We start from the raw sequence: 23,930 nt of genomic DNA, 5'->3' as shown, positions 1-23,930 counted from the left end.
TAACATAATATTTTTTTTGTTAATGTGATATTAAATTTGATGACATGACAATAATAATACGATATTTTATTAACGATGTAATGATAGTGTCGACATGGCATGATCAAATACTAACATGACATTTCAAAAATACGAACAAATTTTTAGGATTTAAAGAAAGGGTGTTGTCAAACCAAAAAAATTGAATTCTGTACTCCATAAATTAAAGTTGTGAAATAGATAAAAAAAAATGCCATATCATCATCCATAGATCATCATATTCATGCTATTTTAGTAAAAAAATGTCATGTCAGCAAAAACAAAAAAAAATTAATATTATTAACAATTGAACTAGCATTGGTAATTTTAAAAAATATAACGATTTAATGTTTACAAATTATTACCTGGGGATTAAATCTACCATTTCACAAAAATATAAAGACTAATTGCATAATTTAACAAAAAATATAAAGTTTGTTTAAAATGAAGAGAACAATAAGAAATGTCCGTTAAATGGAGGTGGGTCAAGTCTCTAGATCTTAAGTTGACCCATCCAATTAAAATTTTAAAATATTTGAAAATATTTTTATATTAATATTTAATATTTTTAATATATTCTAAAATTAAAATTAATTAAAAATATATTTAAAAATATAATAATATTTCGAACCAGACCATATCAAATCTGAATCTAAAATACTTGTACAAGACCCGACTCGAAATGATCCAGGCCCATGGGTTTGGTGGGTTGCCGAACTCGCGGGTAGGTCCAAGAACAATGAATGATGATATTTCCCCTTTAATTTTCCATGGGACACATTGAAACCAATTTTACAGCTGATACATGGTTGGTTGTAAAGGTACCATCAAGTTGAGTTGAGTCACTCAGTGTTATGCTCGAGTCACAAGTTCGGTCGAGTTTTATTTTTTTCATTCTCGAATTTAATTTAAAAAATGATTGAGCTATTTTAGGTTTAATTATTATTAACTTATATCAAAATTTTAAAACTTAAATAGAGTTTGATAAAAAATTTAAATAAAAATAAAAAAATATATTTTATATGTATTTATGTATAATATTAAAAAATCTAAAAATTCACAAACTATACAAGACAGATTATTATCAAACTTGAATTCAATTCCACTCGTTATTTGAATAGCTTCAGCTCGAACTTAACCATGAATAAATTGAATATGAATACTCATCAAGTCAAATCCGAACAGTTCACAAATAGATCCAACCCACTATATCTCTAGCTCCTTCGTTGAAAGACATTGTTTTAATAAATTATGTCTTTCTTCCTTCTTCTTTTTTTGTCCTTCAATCATTTCTCTTCTTTGGTGTTTACCTTTAAGAAAAGAAAAAAAGAGACAGAAGAATGATCAAGGCCAAAGAGAAAATGCTAGCTGCATGAAATGTGTTAGTCATTAATTCCTTGAAGTTTAACTAGCAATATCCTCCATTTCTTGCCGACATCTCCCGATTGGTTGGAAAAATGTTAGTTAATCGATCATTACGTTGATGACGTTGATGTTTAAGTCAAATGAAAATCATTTTCTTACCTTTTTCCCAAGTATTTAATAATAATGCTACTTCGTATTTGAAATAATCAAAGTTTCTTTCACCATCTTCTCTCTCTTCCCATCCATTCTCAATTGAATTGTATAACAAACTATAAAAACTGAGTTGAGAGGTTCCTTCAAGTGTCACGTGGCACTCTATCAACCTCCCCAACCCAATTTAAGTGATATTATTTAGCTTATTTAGCGATTAATGAGATTAGGTTGAATGATATTATAAATTATTTTTTGCAGATAATGTTATCATCAACAACTAACGACAAACTTATTTATCCTATTGGTCTCAATCTAATATATATTATTCGTTCCTTCTAATATAATTTAATTGAAGATTTTTATGTCGATTAAGACAATAAATTCAAAATAATAAAATAATTTTTATGAGTATTGTGGTGTAGTGACGACATTCTTGGAGTATACTTGGATAACCCAAAATTATATGTATGTATATAACTTATTAACTAATCATCGTTTGAAATACCCCAGACTCCAATCGGAATCAACAGTGACATTAAATAATATTTAATTGAAGGTAGATAATACGGAAAAATCAGAAGAAGGAGAAAAAATAAAAATACAAACCTAGGAAATACGACGCTATTAATGGTGTCTTCAAGGAATCTCCCATTTTTGTTTGTTGGATGATGTCCTAAGTTAGGTTGCAGGGCTTCCATGCTCTGTGGGACACATCATTGTTTCGCTCCATATTTATTTATTTTTCTCCCTGAAGTTAAAATTTTGTCCCCCTTTGCTTTCTCCAGCTTGTAATGATAAAACCTAGATATATAGATAGATTATAGATCCACTTTATTGCTTGTATGGTGCACCAGTATGCAGCATCCAGCCTAAGGCATAATTGCACCCTTTATTTTTTAATTTTCTTAGAATAAATTGCAACATATACATATATATATATATATATATATATATATATATATATATATATATATATCATCTTCCTAAACAGGGGCGGTGGAGCTAGCCAAATTTTATTGAGGGGGCCAAACATAATTAAATAAGAGTTAAAAATTTTAAAATATTAATATGTTAAATTCAATCAATAATAAAAATATTGATAATAGAAATATGAAACTAAATATAAAACTATAATTTGTAAAATATAAATTGTTAAAAACGATATATAAGATTAATAATTTTTTCTTATATAATCAGAATTATTTAAATACTATATATTCAAGAGAATAACATTTTAACTAAACATAAAATGTAAAGCATATAAAAAAATATACTCAAGTTAATTTTTTCTTACATAATCAGGATTAATAAAAAAAATGATACGTTGATGAAATTTTAAGTAACAATGTAATATTACAATTTATATTTGAGAACTATATAATAATTTATTAATTTTTAAACATTTAAATGATAGAAAATAAGATTTATGTAACATAAAAAAAAAAATATGGTAAGTAGAAGGTAGATACTACATATTACATAACAAAAAAGAAAGAAAAAGAATATGGTTAATAGTTTGTAGAAATTTGAGAAAGAATATTTATAAAAACTTATAACATATGAACAAATAAAATAAAAATAAAAAATAATAATATAAATTAAAAAATTTAAAGTTGAATAAGATAAGTGAAATTATTTTATTATTTTTTATTTATATTAATTATTAAATAAATCATTATTTTGAGGAAGCTAGTAATAGAATATATAAAAAAATTTAAAAATTTTTATATGTTATGAAAAAAATTTTAAAAGTTTTGGGGGGGCCATCACATAAGGAGGCTCCGCCCCTGTTCCTAAGCATATGAGATTTCAAGTTTTACATATGCATAAACCTTCAAGACCTGTTTTTCTTGCGTCCCTTTTCACTAAGGCATCCTATCTAGTTCAGTTTTGAAACAACTTGAAGGAAAAGGAATACGAAGGAGCAATTCAATAAAAACAGCTAGCCATGCCCCCTGCCATGCATTTTTGTTACTCAAAGCCTCCAATACTCGATTTCTTGCTTGCCTTCCACAAATGCAAAGTAATCGAGATGATTAAGCAACATGCATGTGCTAAGGAACCTTTGGTTCAGTGTATTTGCTTTCAGTAAAGAGAGAATAGACTGAGAGACGTGAGAAAAAGAACAAGTTTCTACTCCCAAAGTGGCAACGAATATATCCTAAAGCTCTCTAACAGGCATGCATGCCCTTTAGACATCATTCACATCTTATATTTTTGCATTGCTTATAAGTTAAAATTTACAATAACGGGATTAACTTGAAGTTCTAAAAGGAAGTTTGTAAATTTGTAGCCAAAGGAAGACCTGGTCATTGTTACACGAAACAAAAGGCATGGTCAGAGAAAGCTCACTTGCGCCAACCCGAAAGACTTTTGCTTCTTTTGGATTTTCATGTCTAACCTACTCTTTAGTCAAAAGAAAAGCAGGCAGAAAAAGGGTGTGGGAGAGATTGGAGAGCTTTTGAAACTTTTTTGCTATGGGTTATCAAGAAAACAAAGTTTGATTGGCTACGTACGTCGAGGATTTTGAAGGAGATTCTATTAATAATTGAGCAAAGCATAGTTTGAAATCTGTGGCTTATTGGGGTTCTAATTCTGACGGATAACTACTACTATTCTTTCTTTAATGAAAGAGTATATACTAACATCTAACTTCGCTTTTTCCGTACATATATAGCCACGCCCCTCGCCCGCCATTCATTTTAAACATATAGCACTAATATTATATATATTGTCTTGTTAAACCAAGGCTTCCTTTTCTTTTGGTGGATTTGCCAACTCTGGATTCAAAGTTTTTGAATGGATAAACATCTAATTACATATTCTGGCTGAAGATTTGAAATTCATAATTTAATTTAAACACAAAATTTCAATTTTTTTGTTTTAGTTTGGATGCTTTGGATTCAGAATTTGAAATTAAATTATAATTGATTTTGTCACGATACCTAAAAAATTAAAAAAATGATGTTAATTGAGGTGAAGAATTTGAATTTGTTGAAATTTAAATGTTATCCAAAGAAGTAATTTAAAATTTAAAATCTAAATTCCAATTCTTATATAACAAGTTTAACTTAATCGATATTATCTTTCTGTATTTTCCTCTTAAACTTTTCATATGTTTAGATTATGGATGATTGGGAACAAAATGCACTAACTTTGATATGAAATGAGAATCATGATCAATGGGGTATCCGATTAGGGAAGGAGGAGGGGGTGAGGCTGAGTCGTTCACCGCACGTGAAACGTAGCGAAAAGGTGGTCCACGAAAATGATTTGGTTTGGAGTGGTGAAGGGCATCAATGGCTACAATTCCTTGAATGCTCACATGGTGGGGGTGGAGGAGAAAAGCGAAAATGATGTACATTTCCCCGACTTTGCCAAACAGCAAGCAAAAGCATATCATACTCTTAGTCCCAAAACACAAATGATATTGTATATGCTAATCAAATCAGGAAGAAAATCAATACAAATATAGCATGTAGGATTTAGCACAATCCAAAAGAATATGGCATCAAATTCTTGAAAGCTGGAAACAAAAAAAAAAAAAAAAAGCAAATGAAAAAAGGGCTTGATGCTTGGCACTTGGGAGGCTTTGACTTTATTGTAACCTGTATTAATTAAAAAGTTCACGAGTGAGTAGCTTGTGAGGAATGTCAAATGTGGAAGCTACTAGCTAGTTGTAAATATGATGACAAGGGAAGTGGTGGGTGGTTTACATTCAACACAATTTACTCCAGATATTTCTTCACATTCTCAAAATTAGTTAATTTTTTTTCTTATTTTTACTTATAATGCTAGTTTTATATTAAGGTAAAATTATACTTTTGTAATAAAACTTTATGAGAATTAAATTGATAAGAAAATTTTAATTTAACGAACCACTTTAACTTGCAAATAACAATTTGAAATCTTTTTCTCTTGAGAGTAACACATCAAAAGCTTTAACATGGTAGTTATTAGTTGTGGATATATTAAGTTTCATAATTGATGAATCCATTCCATTGTGGAATTATTAAATGGTATAAAGTTTTACGGTTTTGAACCTAATCAAGCAACTTCACATTAGTACAATTTTTAATCCTTTTATAGCAAATTTCAAGTCCATTATGATAGCCAATTTGAGGTAAGAAATTAATTAAAATGACTCTCTCGGGACATGAGAATTTCAAGTTGTTTACAAAAAGTATAAAACGAAAGAGTAGATTTGAATTTTACGAGTCAATTGCTTTTAAAAAATAAATAAGTTCTAAAAGTATAATTAATTTAAAAATAAATTGTAAACTAGTTGAAGTTTAAACATACGCTCGAGGAAGACATTAATGGATTATTATCCAAATTAGGAATATTTGAAAGAGTGCTTACTACTTGACAGGGCTGATTACCTCTTTGTGAAGTTTATTAGAAGTTTTGTACTAATCATTATCATTTTTTATATTTGAAAATAATACTTAGGCCGTGACACTTAGATTCGAATTTTTAAATTCAATTAGACTGTTTAAGAATGGTATAAAGGCTATGGATTTATATTTAGCCAAGCTTACATAAAACTTTAGAAGGTTGCAGTTTAAGATTTCAAATTAAAACTACTATTACTTAGAGTCGGTGTCTATCAAATTCAACCAAATTAAACAAAAAAATAAATATAAAACTCATTCTCTTTCCAAATCTAGAATTGTTTATGTCCTTCAATTTTAAAACCTAAATTTATCCAAATTCAATTGGTTTAAATTAAATTACGTGAAATCTAAAAATATAAAATTCAAATGTAAATACATTTGAAATAAATGATATGGTATTAGTAACGTATCGGATACAGGCTAAATCGGTTAAATATCTCAATTGAACTGACACCTAGCGGTAAAATTGAGAGCACATGCTAGGCATTTAAAAAGCCAAAAAAAAGAAAAAGAAAAAGAAGGAATGAATTCACAGAGGGCGGTACAAGATTCAAATATCAGTAGAACTACAAGTGGAGAAAGGAAGTCGACGGTTATAATTATACCAGCGCAGCGTGGGAGGTTGTCCATATCCCTTTTTTTGGGGTTTTTTAAAATGTTTCCTTTGTTTTAAAACTCAAGTAGAGTAGCTGCTACTCCTACTCTTTCCCACTACATATTTAAGCAATCCCAAAAAATTAAAACTAAAAAAGGAAAAGAAAGAAGGGAGAGATCAAAGCAAAAGGTGCAAACGAACAGAAAGTTCCAGATCAACGGCAGGGAGGGTTCGGGGCAGGACACGTTCGTCATTTCTCTTTTTTATTTGGCTCTGTCTTTCTCTCAGATCCTGTTTCCTTCATTCATTCTCTTCACTCTCTCAAGGCTCAAAAAACAGTGCCTTCCTTTTTTTTTTTTTGGTTTTTGATTGTTGTTGCAGAGGACGAGTAAGAATAGAGGAATCGAGGGCTCTCTTTTTTGATTTTATTTAATTAGTAGCATTTTTTTGGTAGTTTTGAGAGTGGAATTAGAGATAACCAAGAAAAATGGAGAGGAGCACTCCAGTGAGGAAACCACACACTTCCACCGCAGATCTGCTCACTTGGTCCGAGACTCCTCACTCCGATTCCCCTGCCTCCGCCACTCGCTCCACCCGCCCGCACCAGGTAGTACTTTTTTTAAAACAAAACAAAAAACCTTTTTGCTGGTGAATTAGTGTTTTTGATTGATATATTTTTTTATTAATGGTAGCCGTCGGATGGGATCAGAAAAGTGGTGTTTGGAGGCCAAGTCACGGATGAAGAATTTGAAAGCTTAAACAAACGGTGAGATCTGCTTCCGCCTTCTCCCTCTCCAAAAAAAAAAAGAAAAAAAAACCTTCATTTTTTCTTTTAAAACTATATGAAATCTTTTTAGCTCTACGTTTTTTATTTGTTTTTTGCGCCAAATAAATGCACTCTCAAAAACGTGGAGGTATTGCTATAATTTCGCTCTATTGTCTTTTTATTTTTTTTATTTATTGTTTCTGCTATTTTCTCTCTCTTTATTATCTAAAATATTTTTTTTGAAAAATTTGACTTCAAATCTGCGCTTAATTCAAATTCCTCAACTTTGATCTGTTCAATTATTCATGGTTAGTTTCCTTAATAGCTGTAATTTATCAACTGTTTATTGGTGATCCTTCGGATCTCCGTTCTGATCTAACAGTATCAACCGTTGAAGGAGATCTAACTGTACCGACTGTAACTATTTCTAACGTACCGTATCAATCATGTCTTTTGAATTGGATAAAAGTTTCTTACTGCTCGGAATTCGTAGTTCTTATGCTTTGCAAGGTTGGATAATTTAATGTACATCTGCAACTCAGTTAAAAAATTGCTTTTTCGTTAGCAATGAAATGTCTGAAAATTATCTTATTTTACATTCTCCAAACTCAAAGTAAAAGTCAGTAAGGCTGTTTGATCCATTCCATCTCTGTCATTCAGGGGATTTGTTAGGATAAGTCGATTAAGGCTGGAAGAAGGATGAGAGGGGTTTTTCGCTTTAAGCTGTAATAGAATGAGAAAATGAATATGTGCCTTGATCAATTTTGCATCGTCTACACATTTGGTTTATGCTGTTTATCTAAGTGCCTCTGGAACTGTCATCTGTTGCAATTTCCAGGAAACCTTGTTCTGGATATAAAATGAAGGAGATGACTGGTAGTGGCATTTTTGCAGCCAATGGAGAAAATGATGAGTCAGAACCAGGCAGTGCCAATCCCACTCCAAACAACAAAACAGGACTACGAATGTACCAGGTATGCTCTCATCTCATTCATATTTCAATTTTGTTATGAGGATACAGATATCTGTAATTAATAACTATGTTTTTGGAACAAATTATATTAGTCTCAAGTAATGTTTCATAACATATTTTCATGTTTGGCACCGTTAGCAAGCACTTGCTGGAATCAGTCACATCTCATTTGCTGAGGAAGAGAGTATTTCCCCCAAAAAGCCAATAACTCTTCCTGAGGTGGCGAAGCAGCGTGAGCTAAGTGGAACACTAGAAAGTGAGGCAGATGCAAAGTTGAAGAAGCAGCTTTCTGATGCTAAGTGCAAGGAGCTTAGTGGACATGACATCTTTGCAGCCCCACCTGAAATTTTGCCAAGGCCGACAACTGTACGTGCATTGGCATTGAAGGACAATTTTGATATGGGAGAACCTGATACACATAATGTAAGTACATGTTAAAACTTGTAACTTACTGAGTTTTGTCGCTGCATGAATAAATTGTGCTGTTGGGACAATGGTATACATTTTCTTTTGAGATTTTCTGCAAAGGCTTGTGATTGTGGGCAGAACAGCAAATATATACATAAAATTGTTTTAAAAGTGAAAAGAAAGGGAAATAGCTTGAAAAGCAAAAACTGTGCCATATAGAGGTTAGGTTTAGATCACTTTTGCAACTTATTGCACATAAGATAGTTAGAAATCATATGATCATGCTTTGCGAAAAAGGTTTATAGATATACTAATTACATTTCTGTGCTTTAATTTCACTTATATAGAGGCTGGGAATTATAGCTTCCTATGTTCCTAGCTGAGGTTTGCCTTTTACAATTGTTAAGTACTCAAGTTTGCCATTTAGTGTCATATGCATCATTAGTTAAATTTGAATATCCAACTGGTTGTTGAACTTGGATGTTGTTTTGTAGCCTGCTGGAGGTAGCATTTCAAGTGAGGAGGCTGCGCTTAAGACAGCAAAGAAAATTTATAACCAGAAATTTGCTGAGCTTTCTGGAAATGACATATTTAAGGGTGATGTTCCTCCAAGTTCTGCTGAGAAACCACTCAGCGTGGCAAAGCTGCGGGAGATGAGTGGCAGCAACATCTTTGCTGATGGGAAGGTAGAGGCGCGAGACTACCTTGGTGGTGTACGCAAACCCCCTGGTGGAGAAAGCAGCATTGCTTTGGTTTAACATCTTAGTTCTAACTCTGTCATTTTGCTCGGCCGTGTCTGGTGTTTTCTGTTATCTTTAGTGGGGGTGTGATTATATTATTTGACCTTTTCATTGTGGGTTTTGGGAATTATGTTTTAGGTTTAACATGTCAACTTGAGCTATGGGCCTATGCTAATTGCTTTGTTTGTCCATAATCTTGTGTTTCTCTGTCCTGTCTTAGTGAAGGTCTTGGGCTGTTCAGATTTAATTTTATTTTTTAGTGCTACATTGATTATCATTATATCGTTTGTGTGAGTTCTTTAATTGACCTACATGCTTGGACTTATTTTGGTATGCTCTTGATTGAACTTCCGTTTCAATGAATTGACCAACAAAACATCTTAGGTTCAAATCTGAGGGTCACTTTTTTTCTGGGCACAGTATTTCGGAAGAGCTATGGAGTTATATTGGCATCTTACGATTGTCCGAATTCTCGGGCTAAATTGGCATTGGTGTTCAGTATTCTAATTTGGCTATGGCTATATATATATATATGTTTCTGGAATAGAAAATGTTTTGATCACTTGCAGTCATTTTATTTCTGCCCTTTAACCGAGATGGAAAGAATGGGAGATGGTAAGTGGCTTGGTGAGAGTGGTGGCTGGACCTGAGTGCCCATATCATTGTCTGACAATCAGCCGTTGGTTTGGCAAATGTAATTTGCCATTTAAGGAGTGCATGAGAATGGTTTTCCTGTTCCTTCTTTTTGGCCAGGCATTAGCAGGACAAGGGCCGCGTTTTTTGTCGATATTTTCTTCTTGGTCACTGCCACCCTGTTTACGTGCTTTTGGGCAAATGCATGGTACAAGCCAGTGCAAGAACGGCGAACAATTTCAGTAACAGACTGCAAGTCTTTAATTTGGTTAATGCTCTTTTGCCTTTTCCTTTCTTTTTTTTTTTTTTTTATAATGAAGTAATAAAATAACAAGTTAAACCATAGGTTATTAAAACCGGTCCGAAGTGGCAGTTGAACCGGTGATCCGGTCACAGGATTGGTACGGCTTTTATGTTTGATGGTGTAAGCTGTCAGCAAATGACCTGATCAAATTCGATCAAATTTGCGGGTTTTTTTTTATTTTTTATTAATTTGGTATGGATCCAAACGTTTAAATCGACTCATATTTATTATATTAAATTAAAATTACTTAAATGTCATTAATAGAATTGAAGTAAACTCATATTAAAAAATTATATTAAATTAAAGTAACTTAAATATTATTAATAAGATTTAAGCCTTGATCTCCATAAAAACAAAAAAATTGTAAACATTAAGTCAGATATTACATTTTAAAGCATTTTATTATTTACATGCATAAGTAAATATGATATATAAAAATATATTTAAACAAAAAATTAAATACGTGATTTAACTATTAAAATAATAGAACTGTCCGCTTTAGTGATCCGATACTCTCTTTGGATTACTTGCTAATCAGGTTTTGATAACTATAAACTAATTGATTAAAAAATGAACAAATAATTAAAATATAATATCAATTATTTGTTTAAAATACAATAAATTTTATTTGTTTTTTGTATTTTTTTTTCTGTTTTTGTTTTTGCATTTTTCTATCTTGAAAGCAAAAGAGCAATAACAAAAACACTAAAGAGACGGAGCTAAACGATTTTGCTGCAACTTAACATTTCAATCCAATGCCTGGTTTTGCGTTTGTATCTGTAGCTTTTTGCTTCTGACTCGAAAGCTTTCGCTCCTCAAATTTCCTTAATGAAAGAAAATCCAAAAGATTGATTTGGTTTTTGACGAGATCGTCGTGGCCCAGTATCCGCATCTGCTTAGAGGTAATCCCACTGCCTTAATGTTTTCGAGAAACAAAGCATATGTTTCCCCATTTCGTGAAAAAAGGTGCAGTGTGTGAAAGAAAGTAGCTGAAGCAATGAATGTTGTTGGTATCTGGCCTTTTAGTCCGGGTATTGCTATGCCTAAACAGTAACATTGGAAACTTGGACGTAGCTCTCAACCGTGAAATGGACTGTTTGTATTTTCTTGGGCAACAAGAGATATTCACTCTCTTCTTGGCTCATTCATCAACTTAACATACTACACTATTTTACTCTCCTTTATCCTTTCTCTTAATTAGAATCGTTCTGAGTTGTTAGTTATTTGGTGGGATTAGCTTCACCGTAGATATCCAAGGTGTAACCTTTATGATCGAAGCATCTCTATTCCTTAGCCATTGGATTTTGCAACAGCAGAGAATGTCGTAACATTGCATCAGATCCAATGGCCGCAAAATTGTTTATTCCTTGTTTTCACCAAGGAAACTAAATACTTACTACTTTTATTATAAAAATTTAGGTCAAGTAAGCAACTACTGAGAGAGAAAAACAAGGAGCATTTATTGCTAAAGAGGTTAGCATTCTGTTTTGGCTATCTAGATAATTATAACTACAAAAAATTAAAAAAAGAAGAAGCAAAAGCAACTTATTTTTTATGCCAACTAACATCATCTCAACAGAAGAATAAAGAAAAATAAAAAAGCTCTAATTTAACGTTTCCAAGTAAGATCCTCTCTCTCTCTCGCTCTCTCTTTCTCTCTCTTTCTGTGCTTTTTTATTTTCACACTGTGTAGTGCCGGTTCACTTCACTGCAATGGCGTGAAATTAAACCATTGCCTGTCCGTACACCATCCTTTTTTGTAACCGTCAAGATACAGAAAATCCCATCGTTTCTTTTCTTTCTTTCTTTCTCTCTTTAAGAAAACCCCAAAACCAATATCACCAAAGAGCAATCTTCAACTGAAAAGGAAACGTTTTTTTAATTTCCATTGTGAGCTTTCTGTATTCTTTCTCTTCATCGACTTTGTTTTGGGTTTTGGGTTTTAACATTGGTTTTGTGTTTTCTTATAAAAATATTCTCTTTGTCTCTATAAAGCTTTGTTTTTTTTTTTTTTAGTTTTTCGTGAGGATGTTTAAACTGGGTGAGAATAAGGAGAAGATGATGATGATAAGGGACATGAAGAGAAATAGTGAACTTGAAACTTTATTGAATGAGATCCCTCAAGCTCCTGCGTTTCTCAATCTTCAACACCATTCACAAATGAGCAGAGTTTCTCCTTCTCCTTCAAGCTCTTTCTCTAATGGGTTTTCTTCTCCTGAAGAAAGTTCACCGTTTGAAGAACAACAGCACCAACAACAACACAAGTTTCATCTTAGTGGACTCTGGTTGGATTCTAAATCATCACCTGATTCTCATTATAGAAATAAGAATGTCAATGAAAAAAAGTTGGTCGATGATGGTTTTGGTTTGTGTGAGAATCTATATCAAATGCATATTAGAGATGAAGAAAGAGAAAGAGATATTTCTGGTCAAATGAGGAGATTTGAGAGGGACCCAGACGATTTTGGCTTTAGTTTTGGTGATGTTTCTTCTTATAATGTGGAAAAATATGGTTCATATGAAGGTTTTAACAAAGAGTTTCAATCTTCTCCACAACAGGTTTCTTTGTGTTTTGATGGCGATGACCTCAGGTCCACATTGCTTGGTTTGCAGGGTGGATATGAAAAGGGTGATTCATTGGGGTCTTACACTAGTAGTTACAATCAGTCGAATGGTTTGTCTTCAAAATCTAGTTGGCAAAATAACCCAAGAAACTATCTTTTGGAGCAGAGAGTCGACCAGGTTACGAGTATGGATAATAGGGGAGTTCTGTTACAGAATGCTTTCAGTACGAGGCCCTGCCTTGATAATCCTTTTGTTTGCTCACAGCAATGTCGAATGGATGGTAATGTAGGTAGAGCTGCCATTGATTCTTTGAGTTCTCCCAGGTTCTTGCACAGTAAGATTCCTGTTGAAGAGAATGTAGAGGATAGTGTCATCATTCAAGGAAAGGATTTGAAGTATGGTATTACGAACAAGGTACATGATTCATTTAAGTGTCATAAGAAAAAGTCTCTCAAAGAGATTGCAATGCAAAACCTCCAAGAGAAAAGCTCTAAGCTTGGTAAAATTCTTGGAGAAAATGTGACACTGATGCCAAGTCCGTATTCCTTGGCTGAGTTTCAAGGTTGTATATTTTACATGGCTAAGGACCAGAATGGTTGTCGGTTCTTACAAAGGATATTTGATGAAGGAAGCTGCTTAGATGTGCAAATAATATTCAATGAGATTAATGATAACATTGTTGAACTTATGATGGATCCCTTTGGAAACTACCTTGTGCAAAAGTTGCTTGATGTATGTACTGAAGAACAAAGACTGCAGATTGTGCTCATGGTGACCAAAGAAGCAGGGCAGCTTGTGAGGATTTCCTTAAACACATATGGGTAATTGGTCATTTATCATTTAATTCTTCTTTCTCATTTACTTTAGTGACATTCTTTGTGTTTTTGTACTCTTCCTATATTTGTTGCTAAGTGAATTTAATTCTATATTACAGTACACGTGTCGTACAGAAGCTGATTGAGACTCTCAAATCCAGACAACAGATTTCTCTTGTTAAATCTGCTCTTAAACCTGGAATTCTTGATCTTATCAAAGATCTCAATGGAAATCATGTGCTGCAGCGCTGCTTGCAATGCCTTGACAATGAAGATAATAAGGTACAATGATGAGGGTGAATTAACTTCTGAGGTTCTATACTTGTTCCCACAAATAGGCCTAATCATGCACATTCTATGTTTTTTAATATTATTGGGTTACTTAGAATCATAGTTTTCTCTAACATGAAGCATTTTTGTGTGTGATTTACTAATATCTGTTAAATAAGTGAAGTTCATTTATAATACCATCATCACTTAGCTTTTGTTGATAACTCAATTTTCAACTCTGCATATTTTGCATTCTATAATTTACATCTATCGCAACATAAATCTAATGCATTGCATTTCTTGATGTTTGCTTGTCCATTTTCTTCTTTGAGTAGTATGTTGTAGATTAATAAATCAACAGGAACTGGTTTAAAAAATTTTGGCCAGCAACTACAGAGTCTCATTTCATCATGTCAACCTACTACAGGGGATATCTCTAGTTTATTATTTGGACAGATTTCATTTCTGTTTTATATACCAAGTTAGTAATTTCATTTCCAACTGCAGTTTTTAAGAATCAAACTGGATGCCTTATGGAGTAATAATGCATTTTCATTGGTTTGACTGTGCTTGAATGCGTCAGTTGTGTGTTGTCTCTTGATCTTCATATGTCTTGTTTCCATCAGATTTCATCTTGACAAGGGTTACTCAAGTCTTCTAAAGAAAATAAGATAGTTATCTTGGAGGTCTTTTTCCTATGGCCTAGGCACTCAATTTTGTCTCTGATTAACAATTGAGGGCATACATTGGTTTGATGCAATACATGATCTGAAGATTAGAGGCCACAACAATTTTTCTCATTTGTTTGAACGTATTTCTCCTCTTGGTCAGTGCAGGGTAGCTTCTGTGTGTGTTTGTTTCGAGACATTGTAGTTAAATTTATCTCATTGTCTGGTAGGTGTGCCTTGTAAACAGGTAGTACACATGGTATTAGCATAATGCCTGGTGCATCACAAGCAACTGGCACAAATGCAAGGAGCCAGTTTGAAGGAATCCATTCCATTTTTCTGGATATTTATTAATAGGAACATTGTTTCTATGGGATGAACCAACCTATAACAGGCAGTAATAGGATGTAAGATTCAGAATAATTAAAGCAACACGTAATTTTGAAGATCGCTTAGTCAGTTGGGAGAACCTCTATTGGCTTGCAATTTTGCATAATTGGTCTTATGTTGAGTCATGAACTCAGATCCAATGTCTACTTCGTCTTCCCCTTTTATTTTCTATGATGTTGATCTCAATCTAGTATGTGGCTTTGATTCACCTCAATAATAAGGTTTGATTAAAATGGCTTGCAGTTACCTGATTTATTGTGAGCTCTCTGATAGTTTTATCCTTATCTTCTAGTGTGCCATTCCTATGTAGAATTCTGCCAGAAGTATACTTCTTATTCAAACTGTAGTTTGCAAGCTTTGGTGCATTTCCTGTGTTAAGAAATTCTGTCTCTACTTTGGTGTTATGCATTTTCATATGACCTAATATATACATTTTTAGTCAAGTTTGATTCTTAAACTTTTTCGGTCCTTTGTTTCTGTTAATTACCAATGCAGATTATTTTTGATGCTGCCGCAAAATTTTGCGTAGATATTGCTACTCATCGTCATGGATGCTGTGTGTTGCAACGCTGCATTGCTCATTCCAATGGGCAACATCGAGATAAGCTAATTACCCAAATTTCCAGAAATGGGCTTCTTCTGGCACAAGATCCTTTTGGGTAATAAGCTTACATTGTTTGTTTCGTTTCTTCTTAGTTTGCTGACAAATAAGATTCTCTCATTGCTGGTTCTGGTGACTAATTTAGCTTATAAATTTACTTCAATCAAGCTCAATGAGTAAACTAGGGTCAAGCTTAATGAAAACTCAGTCTACTTAGGTTTATATGATTGTTGTGCTAATGAATTTTATCATCATAAAAAAACCAGTTGCTTTATTATGTCATTATATAATGTTTTATGATAATGAATTTATCATCAAAAGCTAGTACTCGAATCTCATGTAAAAATTCATGTATGCAAAATTGATGGCTTTTCATTGCAGTCAATAATCTCTCTAAATTTGTACTCCCAGATAGAATAACAATCTTTCTTCATAGAACGGGGAGATGATTCACATCTTTCCTTAGAGTGAGGGTACATCCTTTGGGCTCGGATTGTCTATTCAGATCAGGTTTCTGAGAGTCATAGATCCATTTGATAAACATAATCCTTCAGTCATTTCTGTTTTTTCTTCATTATGTCAGATAAGCATGGTATATATATACTCACTTTGTATTGAGGATTCATATGACAAGCTAACCTCTTGAATTCAAAGTGATGCCTGACATGCTTTCATGTTTCACAAACTTATTGGTAATTACATGATATTTACACCAGATTTATCTAATATTGATGAATATGTTACGTCTGGAATTTTAGCATGCTTATAATTAGTTAGCTATGAATAAAAATGCAGTCTGTGCTTTATGGTGCAGATTTTGTGTCATATCTGAGCATATTATTTCATGATATGAGGCAGATTTTGCATTATCTACGATTAGATATTCCCTCATGTCATTGTTTGTCTTGTTTTCTGTAACATTCATATCAAGTACCTAAAAGGCAAAGTCCCTTCAATAAGAACTCTGCTACATGAGAAATAGACACTGTGAAACATATATGATCGCTTATCTCTAGTAAAATTAATTTGGCTGAAAACATGAATGATTAAGGAGGATAATAGTTCTTTAACTTCATTTTCTCAGAAGTCTTTCCCATTTTGTTGTTTGATGTCGTTCCCCCCAACCCAAAACTGCTTTTTGATCATGGATTTATACTGTAATTCGTTTTGCACTCTGGTTTGTAATCTTCTTTTTGCTTGTGAAACAGAAATTATGTTGTTCAATACATTATAGAGTTAAAGGTTCCCTCTGCCATTGGGAACTTGCTTTCTCAGTTCAAAGGGCACTATGTTCAGCTCTCAATGCAGAAATTTAGCAGTCATGTGGTTGAAAAATGCCTCAAGCATTTTTCAGAAAGTCGGTCACAAATCATCCGTGAGTTAATCTCTGTTGGCCACTTTGAACATTTATTGCAAGATCCATTTGCCAACTATGTCATTCAATCTGCTTTAGCAGTAACCAAGGTATGGGAACTTGTCATTTCTTATTTGCTTTGATAGTATTTGTGCAAATGTGAATGAAATCTCTCATAGTATTCCCTTTAGTCTCTTGTCTATGTAGCTCTATGTGAAGATGTGTGATTCTCATCATGTAAAACATTTTGTCTCAAGCAGGGTCCTCTTCATGCTTCTCTAGTTGAAGCTGTCAGACCCCACACGATCTTGCGTACCAGTCCATATTGCAAGAGAATTTTCTCACGGAACCTCCTTAAAAAATGATGGAGTCAATTTGCCGGTGTTGTTGTGCTTCCAAAGTTGCTAGCTGTTCATTACAAATAAGCAATCATGTCCTTGGATTACTAGATATAGAATGTACATGGAATTCTGATGCTGCTGTCCTGATGGAAGGCTTACAGCTTCAGATGAGTGGTTGACTTTCGTGACTCTCCAGGACGTAGAAGAAAATTTTGCTTCTAGTTGTTAATTATGTAGTAGCAACTTGTATTATTCTGTTGTCTTCTTGTTGTCTTGTCGATCCAAACTTTGGATGTATGATATTTTATTACGTTTAAGATTGTGAATTTCTGCGCAAAGCTGATGCCTGAATTTCCTTTTAGGTTGCATTTTTACTTCATTTCTGAAAATGAAGATATACTTAAATAGCTTCTTTGTGGGAGCTTGCTTAATTGCATGTAGATGTCAAAGTACCTAGAACAAAAATTCTTTTGAGAAAACAGATATGCGGATGAAAGATAAAATCTTTAGCACTGAGCATTTCATAAACCTTTTGAGGGTTCACTAGAGGGCACTGACATGTTTGTGAAGGTTTAAACTCTGATCGTTCATCACTAATTCAGATCAGCTAGCATCACATTTGTTGACTGAACATCACCGTATAATACCCATCAAGAGTTGACCTGATATATTTAATCAAATTAGTAGGGTCAAACTTTCATTTGCTAAAACTGTCATTTCTCACTTCTGCTATAAAAAGCTTTAAAGTTTCAATTTGATAAAAAAAAGCTAGAAACATCAGCTACTGTATATATGTGATGCTTCAATGCCATGGTGATTATCTCAAGCATCTAAATCACCAGCATTATTGCATGATGTCGGAACAAGAATAACTAATGCTGACCAATACCTGCTTCTTACTGATATATGACAGGATCAACAACCATACAGAAAATTCTTTAAGCTTAAACATATGCCTGCATACAGTTTTAGGTTCACATAGATAAAAGCCTCAAATACCATAAGACTGACAGTACCACATAGAAAAACAGCATAACAACACACCAGACAAGACCATAAAAGTTCGGTCCTAGGCATATTACTCAACAGAAAATCGTTCTCATGATAACAGCTCAAGCCTCCACATGTCCTGCGAGTGCCAGAAGCATTTTTTCATAGTCTCCATGAGTGTCCTTGGCAATAGCACGATCCAGTGGGACACTGTTCCTTCGCTGGTACTCATCTGCTATGATCTTTAGATCAACCTCAGCCCTAGTGGTAACAACCCTTGTAAGAGCTCCTTCATCTGTTCCTCGTCTGTTAATCGCCAGACGAAGAACCTTCTCAAAATAACTCTCAGGGCGGACCAAGCACTTCACTGTGGCCCTGAGTAGTGCAAGGAACTCATCCTTAGGGTCAGCCTTCAAGTCCTGCAATAGGAGAGTCAAGTCCAAAGAAAGTCTATCAGAGGACAGGATATCTCAAGCATATGAAAGAGCCAATTCTGGAGGGCATAACTAGCCTAAAGCCAAAAGCCTTGAAAAACCATATGGAAAGATAAAAAAAGTCCTCAGTAGAGGCAGAAGGGAGCTGGGGGCACAGGAAGCACAATCTCAGACAAACTTTGTATACCTTGTTTAGATCATTTCCATATTCATTCTTGTAGCGATTCAGAGTTGCATTGATCTGTGCCTTGCTTCTTGTAGCCAAAACCCTGATGAGATCGTCATCATTGTAAGCTTTGTTTGAAATTTTCTCATGGAGTAACTTGGCCTCTGATTTTGCCAGTGTCATGTTCACCTCATCTCCCTCGTATCGGTATGAGCACACAAGAGGTAGGAGAAGCTGGCAGGAATAAATACACATAAATAAGAAGTCATTCACGACAGAAAACAAACAAAAGGCTTCATTGACCCACCGATATAGTAATAAACAAGGACAGAGTACAAATCTCCGCTGAGTGTTTTTATAAATAACTTAAGCATTCCTCTAATCAATCCATGGTTGGGTTATGTATTATTTTCCCATTAAAGCTGCTTTTACTTGGTTGTGACATACCATGGACTGGAGGCCTGTTCTGACCCATGTAGGTATGGGGTTAAACAACAAACAACACATTCCTGTTGACAAACTTATTTTCCCTCAATGTTGCAAACCAAGCAGTAACTATTTAACAGTGCATATATGCCAGCTCTTATTTCAAAAGTTTCCCCAGAGCCTTCTTCAGGTAAAAAGAAGAAATTGAAATTTTTATAGGCATAAGTGATATTTGGTGAATGGAAAAAAAAAAGTGTGATAACAATCTGCTGTACTTAAGCAAAAATTTTCCTGAAGAGACTATATTTCAAAGTATGGATGTTTTATCACAATGCTAATAGTCTAATAGATGTACCTTTCGGAAGTCACCAGTTGTGTGATGAGCAACATCCTCTTCAAGTGATTTCTTATAACGAGCATGATAAGCCTGCCTTGCATGAAGTAGTTGGTTAGCAGACCTTGTGCAGGCTATTTCCATAAGAACCTGATTGCTTGAAGTCCATCTTTTGGTTGCTTCATTAGCCAAAAATGCATCGCGTTCAGCAGGATCAAGAGTCCAAACCAGTACCACCCTCTGACAGATAAGAATTTTGAAAGCAGACACATTATTCATCATTCCAGTCCAGGCAATAAAATAAGTATGTACAGTATTCTCTAACAGTGAATAAAGCAAGTGCTTTCACAAACCGACCTCAAAGTCATCTGAGAGTTCCTTGTCCAGTGCCTTGAGGAGATCTTCTCCATATGTTTCAGCATAAGTTTGCCTAATCAACTTCCTTTGCTCAGCATTTCTGTGACCCAATATAGCTATAATTAAGCCCTCATTAGTTCCCCATCCTGCAATAAACATCAATCAAAATAGCTTTAAATCAAGATATCGGGAAACTGATGCATGAAAAGACATCTAAATATTTATGATCAAAATAAAATGTGACTATCAAAACCATGCTCCATTACATTTGTTCGTTCGACAAGCTATTGTACAATGCGGTAGCTTTCATTAAAAATCTAACTTAGAGGCTCCAGGCAAATAGCCAAAATTTCAATGTGGTAGCTTCATATCAAACGAACTTACTGATAAAGAGCTCCAAAAACCTATTGTTCACAGAAAAAATTCCATATTGACACCTGGATTACAAAATCAATATGAATATAATCCTGATCCAGTTTTTAACTCTTTTTCTGTTTGATCTTTGAAAGTCCAAGTGAACATTATCCATTAACAATGGCATGTATTTGTCTATTTTGTACATCAAAGGCTAATACCGGGTCCCATATACCAGAACAACTTCGTGGCGTACCATCAGATCATCAAGCTGATCTAAAAGTCAAGGAAAACAGAATTTTGAAGATCAACTAATAAGCCTCAACATAAACACAAAACAGATCAGCAGGCTTCAAAGATCAAGCAACTTGTTTCATCAATATCAAGCCATTATCATTTGATCATCACCATCGTTTTTAGCACAATCTTCACAGATCTTGGCAGATCATCCCGAGATTAACCTTCCCACACCCCCCCCCCCCCCCCCCCCCAACCAAAAAACCAAAAGATTTGTTGGTGTAACCATGAAAAGGATCTTCACTTTCGAAATCAACCCAGGCAAAGGTTAATCGTTTTTTTTTTTTAAAGATCAAAGTCATTCTGTAGAGTTTGATCCGATATTGTATCGAGAAAGATCAAAGTCAATAGAGTTAGATCAATGTAAGAAAACAATAAGTACGTAGGCGATAAAAAAACCAAACGAAATGAATTGATAGAGAAGAGACCTGAAAAGGCTTTTCTTAGTTGTTCACAATCTTCATTTACAGATGGAATTGTTGCGGGCACTGTAAGAGTCGCCATTGTTTTTTTCCCTTTCTATCTCTGTTTCCTGCCTCTGATCAGAATCGAAAACGAGAAGCTGGTAGTAGTGTGTTAAAGACAACGTACGTAGCTGTCGGGATATGCCGCGTCTATGCCACGTAAATAATCTCGACGAATGCAGAAGGCCACGTCGCTACCTGCTAGTGAAGGTCATCGTCGGTTCAGGAAAGTAAAACCTGACCAATAATTTAGACCCACGTGTATCGCAATAAGATTGCTGGAAAGATATTTGCGGGTAATATGATGTGGTTGCTGATCACTCCGCTTCTGCTTTCTCCATAAAGAATGATTATAATTGATAAATGATAATGATAATGTAGATTAAACATATAAATTTACAAAATTTGTACTGTATAGATTAATCACTTCCTAAACAAAGTATTATACTTACTGTTCATGTACTCACATTTTACTGTTCTCAAACAGTATCCTTTTTCTTTTCTTTGAGATATTTGCATATTACAACGTCACATTCTGTCTGTTTGTCTTCCTTATTTGCCTTCCAATGGATCAAACTACACGTCAAAGTTTTTGTATTCATATATTTTATTTTATTTAATTTATATATTTAAAATTAAAATAATTTAATTTCTTAATTTTAAAAATTATTTTAATTTAATTTCTCCTTTAATAGCATTCAATTTTATCACTCTAAGGAATAATCTTAGCGTTGACGTGGTATATTTTGATTATATGACATCTAGTGATGTAACATGTCACATGAATTAATATGATAATGTGGTAATTCTGACGTGACACTGATATGTTACCATGTCGATGTCACAAGGCAAATAAAAAAAATTTGAAAAAAATTTGTGCCACATCATAAAAATGAAATTGAACAAAAAATATATAGTATAGGAACTAAATTGAACAAAATTGAGATGTTGAAAAACTATATTGAAAAAATTTTTAAAAATATAAAATTTTAAATAAATAATAGATATACTTATTAATAAGCCAAATCTTTAAGTATAAAAGATTTATAGTGTTAAAAATATATATATAAATATTTTCTTACTTAATTATTTGATTTTACAATATATACATTAATTTATTTTTTTATAAAAATTAAGTTTGAATTCTCCTTCTATAAAAAATTTTGAAAAAAATTTTATACCTAAGGTCAAATTGCATTATGTTGGAATAAAATAATATAAAAGGACTAAATAAATTTTTTTCTTCTATTTATAATAGTACAAAAATTTAAAATTTATTTTACTTAATTTTTAACTTGAGTTGAATTCAAATTAACAAAATAAGTTGATTTAGTTACAATTTTCACAATTTACAAATATCCATTTTTTTACAATTATTCAGTCCTTACCCAATTTACCTTTTATCTCAATTTATTCAAAGTTTTTTATAAAATAATTTTATTTAAATTCAAATACCACAATCAAATTCTGCTAAATTTAAATTTAAATTATTAATTTAGATCTACAAAAAATTTAAAAATACAAAATAAAATGGTGTAAATATTTACAATTATATTTAACTCTATCAACCATAAATACAATATTTAATCTAGAAAATTTCAACCTAAAAAATACAATCTGAAATATTAAACAAAATAAAAACATAAAAAATAAAAAAATTGAAGGGGTGGAGTAACTCAGATTTTATGATTGTAATAAATGGTTTGTCACGTCCAAATTAAGCAAGTCAGAACAAAAAATTATTTTTATAATCATTACTAACACAATATCTTCCTTTTTTATTTTTTAAAAGAAAAAACTAAATCAACCTATTTTACTAATTTGAGTTCAGCTCTAGTTAAAAACTAAATCAAATAAATTTCAAAATTTTGTACTACTATAAATAAAAGAAAAAAAATTTATTTAATTTTTTTTGTTATTTTATTTCAGCATAATATAAGTTATTCATCTAAATTTGACTTTAAGTATAAAATTTTTTTCAAAAATTTTCTTAGAGAAGGAGAATTCAAACTTAATTTTTGCAAATAAGATAAATTAATTTCAATATTTTATAATCAAATAATCAAGAAAGAAAATATTTATATATATTTTTTAACACTATAAATCTTTTACACTGAAATATTTGACTTATTAATAAATATATTTATCATATACTTACAGATTTATATTTTTTAAATATTTTTTTAATTTAGTTCATGTATTATATATTTGTGTTCAATTTCGTTTCTATGACGTAGCATATTTTTTTTTGAAATTTTTTGACTTGTCACATGATATTGATATGTCAGTATGTCAGTGTCAAGCGACACTACCATGTTATCACATCGATACCACATCATCAAAATGTACCACGTCCATGTTGATATCAGCGTTGATATCATCTCTTTTAACAGTCATTAAAAAAAATAAATTAAAGTAATTTTTAAAATTAAAAAATTAAAATATTTTAATTTTAAATATAAAAATTAAATAAAAAAATACATAAATATAAAAAATTAATGAATTTTTTCATCCCTTCCAATGAATTTGAGAAACCAAACCCATTATATTAGGCTGAACATGGTATTATAATGGACGAATCAGGCACCGAACAGACTCCTTCGGTTTGGGTTTTCTTTGGGCCCATGACTAATTCTGCTGTAGGTCTTTACTTAAAAATTCAAAACTTGTCTCATATCCTATCAGTGTCATCCAGCCAATTGCACAAAGCTCTCATTGCCTAAAAATTCAAAAACTATTTCATTTTTAATAG

The 23,930-nt window shown here is 32.7% G+C and overlaps 3 protein-coding genes and 1 non-coding gene across 5 annotated transcripts; 2 read left to right on the top strand and 2 right to left on the bottom strand.

Moving 5' to 3' along the window:
* The first annotated feature begins 6,875 nt into the window (after window positions 1–6,875).
* Window positions 6,876–9,695, top strand: LOC18592172 (N-lysine methyltransferase). The gene is made up of 5 exons (XM_007018735.3): window positions 6,876–7,135; window positions 7,221–7,294; window positions 8,133–8,268; window positions 8,406–8,690; window positions 9,170–9,695. The coding sequence occupies exons 1-5, from the start codon at window positions 7,016–7,018 to the stop codon at window positions 9,431–9,433; spliced, it is 879 nt and encodes a 292-aa protein (XP_007018797.2). The 5' UTR covers window positions 6,876–7,015; the 3' UTR covers window positions 9,434–9,695.
* A 2,170-nt stretch (window positions 9,696–11,865) lies between these two features.
* On the top strand, window positions 11,866–17,694 carry LOC18592171 (uncharacterized). Of its 2 annotated transcripts, none has more exons than XM_007018733.3 (6): window positions 11,866–11,974; window positions 12,369–13,738; window positions 13,852–14,014; window positions 15,556–15,719; window positions 16,870–17,125; window positions 17,276–17,694. In XM_007018733.3, exons 2-6 carry the CDS (start codon window positions 12,381–12,383, stop codon window positions 17,378–17,380), a joined length of 2,046 nt encoding a protein of 681 aa, XP_007018795.2. In that variant the 5' UTR covers window positions 11,866–11,974; window positions 12,369–12,380; the 3' UTR covers window positions 17,381–17,694. The 2 variants fall into 2 exon arrangements, with proteins under 2 accessions (XP_007018795.2, XP_088665107.1); XM_088808981.1 differs by lacking the exon at window positions 11,866–11,974 and adding an exon at window positions 12,009–12,242.
* A 535-nt stretch (window positions 17,695–18,229) lies between these two features.
* ANNAT1 (annexin 1) lies at window positions 18,230–21,376 on the bottom strand. The gene is made up of 5 exons (XM_007018732.3): window positions 21,143–21,376; window positions 20,064–20,209; window positions 19,728–19,946; window positions 18,968–19,180; window positions 18,230–18,765 (listed from the first exon to the last, which is right to left on the bottom strand). The coding sequence occupies exons 1-5, from the start codon at window positions 21,216–21,218 to the stop codon at window positions 18,469–18,471; spliced, it is 951 nt and encodes a 316-aa protein (XP_007018794.2). The 5' UTR covers window positions 21,219–21,376; the 3' UTR covers window positions 18,230–18,468.
* A 1,473-nt stretch (window positions 21,377–22,849) lies between these two features.
* Window positions 22,850–22,942, bottom strand: LOC148761132 (small nucleolar RNA snoR8a). Its single transcript, XR_016028094.1, has one exon. It is a non-coding gene; the product is annotated as a small nucleolar RNA snoR8a (small nucleolar RNA).
* Between the last annotated feature and the right edge of the window lie 988 nt (window positions 22,943–23,930).

This window comes from Theobroma cacao, chromosome 8 (genome assembly GCF_053813885.1).
Source record: "Theobroma cacao isolate CCN51 chromosome 8, ASM5381388v1, whole genome shotgun sequence".
NCBI classification, from domain to species: domain Eukaryota; kingdom Viridiplantae; phylum Streptophyta; class Magnoliopsida; order Malvales; family Malvaceae; genus Theobroma; species Theobroma cacao.
The sequence above is the reverse complement of the archived record's forward strand: the minus strand, read 5'-3'. Positions and strand labels throughout refer to the sequence as shown.

Excerpts from the sequence above, each read along its gene's own strand:
- LOC18592172 (XM_007018735.3), top strand. The coding sequence starts at position 7,016 with ATGGAGAGGAGCACTCCAGTGAGGAAACCACACACTTCCACCGCAGAT. Across the intron at positions 7,136-7,220 it reads GCTCCACCCGCCCGCACCAG|CCGTCGGATGGGATCAGAAA; the intron begins GTAGTACTTTTT and ends TATTAATGGTAG. Across the intron at positions 8,691-9,169 it reads GAGAACCTGATACACATAAT|CCTGCTGGAGGTAGCATTTC; the intron begins GTAAGTACATGT and ends GTTGTTTTGTAG.
- LOC18592171 (XM_007018733.3), top strand. The coding sequence starts at position 12,381 with ATGTTTAAACTGGGTGAGAATAAGGAGAAGATGATGATGATAAGGGAC. Across the intron at positions 15,720-16,869 it reads CTGGCACAAGATCCTTTTGG|AAATTATGTTGTTCAATACA; the intron begins GTAATAAGCTTA and ends CTTGTGAAACAG. Across the intron at positions 17,126-17,275 it reads CTGCTTTAGCAGTAACCAAG|GGTCCTCTTCATGCTTCTCT; the intron begins GTATGGGAACTT and ends TGTCTCAAGCAG.
- ANNAT1 (XM_007018732.3), bottom strand. The coding sequence starts at position 21,218 with ATGGCGACTCTTACAGTGCCCGCAACAATTCCATCTGTAAATGAAGAT. Across the intron at positions 19,947-20,063 it reads AACTCTCAGATGACTTTGAG|AGGGTGGTACTGGTTTGGAC; the intron begins GTCGGTTTGTGA and ends CTTATCTGTCAG. Across the intron at positions 19,181-19,727 it reads CAACTGGTGACTTCCGAAAG|CTTCTCCTACCTCTTGTGTG; the intron begins GTACATCTATTA and ends TATTCCTGCCAG.